The sequence below is a fragment of the Cloeon dipterum genome, chromosome 3, assembly GCF_949628265.1.
Source record: "Cloeon dipterum chromosome 3, ieCloDipt1.1, whole genome shotgun sequence".
Lineage (NCBI taxonomy): Eukaryota > Metazoa > Arthropoda > Insecta > Ephemeroptera > Baetidae > Cloeon > Cloeon dipterum.
The window spans coordinates 23,194,282-23,201,271 of NC_088788.1; the positions used below are offsets into that span (position 1 = coordinate 23,194,282).

The following is a 6,990-nucleotide window of genomic DNA, read 5'->3' on the forward strand; positions in this document are numbered from 1 at the left end:
AAATAGTACGGGGAGACTAAATTTGGTCAGGGTAAACCATGAAAATAAATAAAAAAAGATGCAATTCATGTGGGCAAAAAACATTTTACAATAACTTAAATTATCAAGGGAGTTGTCAGGAATTTCAATTATTAATTTCAAGTTTGGGAAAGCAAACCTTTCTCCCCCTTGCTTCTCATTAGTGGAGAAATTGATTTCGACCATTTGCAGTACTGCATGCAGGACCCGATGCAGCAGCAGTACCCCAACCTGGCACCCAACGGCTCCATCCCTGACGGCGGCAGCCGCTCAGTCACCCCGACGCCCAGTTCTGCGGCGGCCGCCGCCGTGGCCGCGGTAGCCCAGGGTCTGAGGCAGCAAATGTGCGGCCTGGCGGCCCCTGGAAGCGAGGCCGGCGGCCAGCAAGCACCATCGAGCGCAGCGGTGGCGGCGCTGGCGTCGGCGCTGCTCGGCCGCGACGCTGACAACATGCACCAGGCGGCCGCGGCCCTCAACAACAACACGATGAACGCTCTGCTGAACAACGGCTCGGGCACCGGCCTCCGCGGCCACGCCAACAGTATGGCCGCCCTCTCAGGCATGGCCTCGTACAAGCAGCACTCGCTCTTTGGCCAGACGAGGGCTTCCGAGGGACTCTTCCAACAGGAGCCCGAGCAGGAGGAGCAGGCAGTCACCAAGAACAACCACCAGCACCACGCCATGGACGTCCACGATGATAACGACGTGCTCCAGCATCAGGTCAAGACCATGGACGTGTCGGCTGCGGTTTTGGACGCGCGAGCTGAATGAGTGAAAAGCAGGGAACTGATTTGGCCGAATGCCGAGATTTGAGAGAAATTTTAGCCTCTTCGGTGTCAAACAACACGTAAAAAGCGGCCAGCCGTCGGCTGCCTGTGGTTGATTGAGAGCAGAATTGAACGAATGTGTAAATAACGCACCACTGCGTATTGGTTTTTTCATGAAAATTGTTTATTCGACTAAGTTTTTTTTACCAAAGCTGATCAGGTTTTGTTGAACTTTCAAGTGAGCAGGGTAAAATAGCCAGTGTCATTATATCCAGTGACATTCTACAGACATCTTTTGACTGTCATGCTTACTTATATCATATATTTGGCTCCGGATCAATCCAAGCCGGCTGTCTTTTCCATCTTGTCAGCATTTATCTCCAAAAGGCATTAGAAATTCATGACGCCTGCCGCGTCTTAAAAATTTCCCATGCAAATATTCCAAATTGTATGCACATAAAAATTAGAAATAATGACGTCGTCGATGCAAATTATCGAGTGATTTTGTTCAACTGTTTCAATCGTAATTACAAAAATAGCTTTGGCTGCATTAATTCACACATTTAATTCTTATGTCTACTTATTTTTGCATATAATTTGTGGCTGTGAATGTATAATTTCATTCTATATAAATATATTTAAATAAAGGTTAGATAGAGACTATAAATTTTGTGTAAGCAAAATGCGGCTTGACTCTTTTATACCAAAAAAATGCTAAATTTGGAAAGGTTCAAATTGAAAGGGAAGAGAGAGTGAGTCACGAAATTGTTTTGGTCCTGTGATACAGAATTTAGACTCGCTCTCTAAGCAGTAAGGTTCGTAAATATACATTTTGTAAAGAGAAACGACACTAAAATTCATTATTTGCAAAAGGAGCAGTTGCATATAATTACATAGTTAAATGGCGTAATTGTGCTGTTTTAATGTTGAAATAATTGTAACATGGTCATGCATAAAGTAAATTGTGCAAAGTTCGTCCCCTTCAGTTGGTTTTTTGATGTTGAAAGAGTGGCCTTCCAGCATTTCGACACCCCCAAAACACACAGGTCCAGTTAGCAGAATGCAACCATTTGGCTTCGAAAAGCGCAGATTTTAATTTTGTCTGCTCGCAAGTAAGGTGCCTAAACCTGCTGAATGCAGACTGGTGGATTTGACTAAACAAAAGTTGAGCAAAACAAAACTGGCATAAAAAATCCCATCGAAACGGGATTGAAAAAAATACAAACATCCGCCAGTCTTGCTGCGTTTTCTACTTCAGGCATACAAATGAAATCCATTTTGGCATTTTGATTGAATGTGTTCAATGTAAGGAAATCAATTCTATTTAAGGAAGAAGTAAGTGCCTTTTGAAATCTCTTTCTATTTAGATAAAAGTCTGATATGATCAGATATTTTAAAATTCACTCTTTCGTACATATACAAATTTAAAAAGCACAAAAATGGCACGCACGCATAAAGAAAGGTATGACTAAAATTTGCAGCAAAATATTCTCGAAGCCACCACTGTTGACATTAAACTGCAGAGCGGTCGCTTACAGTTAGACCTGAAGTTGATAAAGATGAAAAGACCCCGACGCACTAGTAGCGACTAGCATGATTGAACATCAGAGTATAGTAATTGGCATATTGTTGACATAAAATATGCACAAATACATGACTACTGCTTGCATACCACCTATTTTAAATTATATTCCACGCGCACCACTTCATGTTTCATTGATGAGTATTTATTATGAGATATCAAACTGTTAACCCTCACGAAACACTACTAAACATAGCATGTAAACATTCTTCGCCAATTGCATTAAATTTAGTACAACAGAGGAAAGCTAATGGAAATAGTGTAAATAAGTGGCAGACTATAATTCTCAGATGAACACGAGTACTAGTAATTTATTTCAAAGAGAAACACAAGATTCGAGTTTTACTGACGCAAGAGTTAAAATAAATTGTGTAATTCAATTTTTTATCAAACAATCACACTGGTACAAATGCAATATTCTATATTTTAATTTTTAAAAAACACGAGTAAAGTACAAAATTATACCACTTGATATTGCATTTCTTGAGTTGTAGCGAGAATAATTCAGAGCGATTCAGTGGCGTCTTGTCTCTCCACGAACTGCTTCTAATATTCTTTCATTGTTTGTAACACAACCCGCACTTATTTTTTCCTCAAAATCTTTTAAGTGCCAAAGATCTTGTTTCATAATGAGCAAATTATTTGCAAAGCAAAAATGGTGTGTAACTTAAGCCGATCGCAGGAGTCTTATCAATTATTAAAAATACTTGTAGCTCCCATGGTTTCATCTCATATGTACAATAAGTGTATCTACTATAGAATAAGAAAGAGAAATCATTCATTCAGATTGACAGTTGCCCAAACTTGGTCCCTCACTATCAACAGTCAGTAATGTAAGAAAGTGAATTATTCAGCTAACAAAAGGTAATGCAGAACAAGAGTGTAACATTGCGTTGATTTGACATCAACATACCTGACAGTGATAAAAATAAAAAAGTGTATATTGAAATATAATTATATTACATCAACCATCGGTATTCAGTGTTATTATCATATTAATTTCTTGTTATTGTGATCATTGATTTGCTGTAAGAGTAATTAAGTGTATTGATTGTCCAATAAAGCATAGATCTTATTACTATAATTTACAAATTCATTTCACTTACTCCCACTTGGCTGCTCTGAGGAGTTGATTATCACATTTGATGCTTCTTTGGAGAACTTGACGACCCACTCATGCGCCAAAATGTCAGCAAGTGGAAGTCTTCTATTTGGCTTCCGCTGCAGTATCTGGAGAAAATTTAACATTGAGATCATTACTTCTTTTATACTGAGAGTTCAATTTTAATTTAATTAAGAACTAAACAAGTTCAATAATTTGATGATTCAAAAACCAAATTGACAGGGAGGATTGAATGAAATAGGCTTGAATTCGATACAACTTAATTGATAAAATCTAGAAAAAACGTACAAGGACAATCAAGGAATTATACTGTCAAACGAGATGCTATTTCATTGGATGCATGTAGTTTGGCGTGATGTGAATCAGGTCAAAATTATTTGAATCAACAATTAGTTGATTATGGTGCTTTGGGAAAGGCCAAACTGTTCAAAATTAGTTATAAAGTTATAATATTAAGATAAAAAAAATAAGTTTCATACGCACTTTATTTTTTTTAATTCTTTAACTGTTTCCGGAACGGTTTGTTAAGTATTTTGTAATTTGTATAATATATCACATCCTAGACCATAGAGTGTCACATATTCTGAAAGCAGTTCCTTTATTTAAATCAAGATGAAATTGAAATTTCCAAGAAATTGATAGTAATTTATTTCACAGAACTATATCAATTTATGAAAATCAGAAAAGTGAAAAATGCAAAATGAACAAGCGATCAAGTCGATGAACCGTTGGCAAATAAATTTCAAGTTTTAAGTAGGGGATTTATGAAAATTTAAATTAGTTTCCTAATGAGCTAAAATAACTGTAAGTAGGCTCAAAAAATTTTGGCTATTAAATAGCTACTTGCAACAACGAGCCTGAATCATAAATATAGGGAACTTAGCTAGCTAAAAATGGTTTATCAATTAATTTGTCTTGTCAAATAAAGTCTTGCTATCGAGTAAACAAAACTTGCTTCAAAATTGGATTTAAAAACAATTCCATGCTCAACTCAAGAGATACACCTGACTTCAGGACATCCTGTCTCAGAGGGACTACTGTGGTAGCTCTCCCCATTACTTGGTAATAGTAACTTCCAGACGTTTCCCAATAAGATTCAGTTCATTTGATTCCGATTAACTCTTACCAATTGAATTTTATCAATTATTCTAATCAAGTGACAAATTACTTTTCCAGTTAATTGGTGTAATAATGTACTGTGAATTCTAACAATAAAGATAAACTCAATTTCATTCCGATTAATTGTACACAGCAATAAATATGGCTCAAATAAACTCTAAATCATGACATTAAGTTCAAACACAAGATTAGAAGACCTCTTGTTGAATTTGTGAAAGAAATTTAACAAGTAATTGAGTTACTTGTCGTGTTTCAATCATCTGACCGCTATTGCTACATCTATAACGCCACCTACCTTGATAATCAGGTCTTTGGCACCATCAGACACGTGCGATGGAAATCTAACAGGCGCTTGGAGGATGTTGCTGTAGGTAGCGTCATAGTCCTTCGCCTCAAACGGAGGCTTGCCAACCAGAAACTCGTAGCTGAGGATTCCAACACTCCAGATGTCCACCTTTTCATCATGAGTTTGGCCAGCAATCATTTCTGGAGGAAGGTAGTCCAAGGTGCCACAAACCGTGTCCCTCCTAAGGTGAAAAAATTAATTTATAATATGAAAATTATGCAATTCCGATCCCAGCGTACCTGGAAGATGGGGCGTGGACTGACCACCCAAAGTCAGCAATCTTCAAAGAGTTGCCTGCACCAAGTAGGAGGTTTTCAGGCTTGATGTCTCTGTGGATGACATTCTTCGAATGACAGTAAATGAGTGCATCAGTGAGCTGTGCAATCAGTTTTGCAGCCCTAAGTTTGCAGAGCAGTGAGTTATTGTTAGAAAAGTGTATACAAAATTTTCGAGTTAAGACTTACATGGGTTCATCAAAGCGCTGGTTGGGCTGTTTCTTCATGAGGCGGTACAGTTCTCCTCCAGGAGCGTATTCAAGGATGAGGTAAACTCTAGCATCATCGTGAAAGTAGCCAAACATGCGCAAGATGTTGGGATGCCTGAATTAAAGTTTGGTTTAGCACTCAAATAGATGAGACTATTGTTGACAGGACCTTAAATGAGACTGGATTTCGATTTCCCTCCTCAGCTGGTGGTCAACTTTGGCCTCCTTGATTTGGTTCTTGAACAAAACCTTGATAGCAACAACAAAACGAGAGCTTTTCTCTCTGGCCAGATACACTTGACCAAATTTTCCTTTTCCCAGTCCTCTACCAATGTCAAAATTTTCTAGTGTCCAGCGTTTGCTAGAAATAATTATATGCAAATAGTTTGGCTTGGAAATAATTAAATAAGAGGATTTACCTTGAACTTTGTGATGCAGGCTCTTCTTGCTGAGGTTTTAGGGAATCACTTTGAGGTTGCTGCTGAGAGGAAGCACTGCTCCCAGCTTCACTTGGCCCATTTTTTGAAGGGTTAGAGTTAGGCATAGGTTTTTTAATAGCACCTTGACTCTCCTTATTTTCTTTGGGGATTGCTGGTAGGGTCAGAACTGGCGTGGCGATTGGCACCGAGTTTTTGGGGGTTGGTGGCTTTGCGGTTTTCATGACTGGGATACTTTTCCTGCAAATTTATTTAGATGTTTAATTTTCATATATTATAATGTAGAGATTATATATGCACGTAAAAGGCTAAGAATGCTTTTCCCAGAAAAAAATATTTGACTGACAATTTAGTGTTTCCCTAAATTATGACAACGCTGCAGTCTTTGTACAAACCTTGGCGCAGGAACAGGGTGGTATGGTTTGCTAGTGTTCACCGTAGATGAGGATGGTTGTCTGTTGGCCCCAATCATAGGCACATTTCCACTTCTCAGCTGCGTCGTTGGAGCTTTTCTGACAACCATCTGAGGCCCTGACATCGGTCTTGGTTTGGGCACAGGATGCTGCACGCTGTTTGCAACAGGCTGAGGCTGACGACTGCGAGCTGTTCCTTGACTGCTGCTGGTTGATTCTGCTGACACACTCAGGACGCGTGAAGATGTGCCCATGCGGATTTTGTTTTCCTTCCCCCGCACATTCGCTGCCATTCTGCTGTAAAACAAAAATTATGTACTAAGTGTCATTAAATATTTTATTAAATTGTGCTACAAGATTTTGAGGAAAATTCAATTTAAGGTCAAATTAATGCGTTGCAATTTGTGTGATGATATGGAACAAAAAATGAAGTTGATCAATTTTTCAAGCAATGGCCATAGATTGGATTAACCGGATTAACTAAGGAAATTTATTCGAAGGGCTCCAAATTAAAGAAGCTAATTATTTAGTCAAAAGTGACTGTACCTGTTATGCTGAGCACAAATTTACCAAATTTTCTCAACGCTATGCGAGACGAACACAAGGTGGTGTCGGTTAAAATTGTGGTTGCTCTTGGCGCGGATATTTAAACACATTTGACCAGCCAGTCAGCCACCAGTGGTGTGTAATGTGTATGCTGA

General features: G+C 38.7%; 2 protein-coding genes across 6 annotated transcripts in view; one reads left to right on the plus strand and one right to left on the minus strand.

Moving 5' to 3' along the window:
• The window catches only part of LOC135938298 (protein bric-a-brac 1-like), an 81,152-nt gene extending 77,701 nt beyond the window's left edge, over positions 1-3,451 (plus strand). For 3 of the 4 annotated variants that reach the window (XM_065481902.1, XM_065481905.1, XM_065481906.1), the window contains one exon: positions 211-3,451. In XM_065481902.1, coding sequence (XP_065337974.1) covers positions 211-789 — 579 coding nt within the window. In that variant the 3' untranslated portion in view covers positions 790-3,451. The remainder of the gene's footprint in view (positions 1-210) is intronic. The other variant, XM_065481903.1, reaches the window with a different exon arrangement.
• LOC135938299 (aurora kinase C-like) lies at positions 2,651-6,982 on the minus strand. Of its 2 annotated transcripts, none has more exons than XM_065481907.1 (8): positions 6,836-6,982; positions 6,272-6,586; positions 5,859-6,116; positions 5,609-5,800; positions 5,420-5,554; positions 5,195-5,353; positions 4,905-5,136; positions 2,651-3,597 (listed from the first exon to the last, which is right to left on the minus strand). In XM_065481907.1, exons 2-8 carry the CDS (start codon positions 6,580-6,582, stop codon positions 3,466-3,468), a joined length of 1,419 nt encoding a protein of 472 aa, XP_065337979.1. In that variant the 5' UTR covers positions 6,583-6,586; positions 6,836-6,982; the 3' UTR covers positions 2,651-3,465. The 2 variants fall into 2 exon arrangements, with proteins under 2 accessions (XP_065337979.1, XP_065337980.1); XM_065481908.1 differs by having other exon boundaries at positions 6,272-6,583; positions 6,836-6,970.
• Positions 6,983-6,990: the final 8 nt, after the last annotated feature.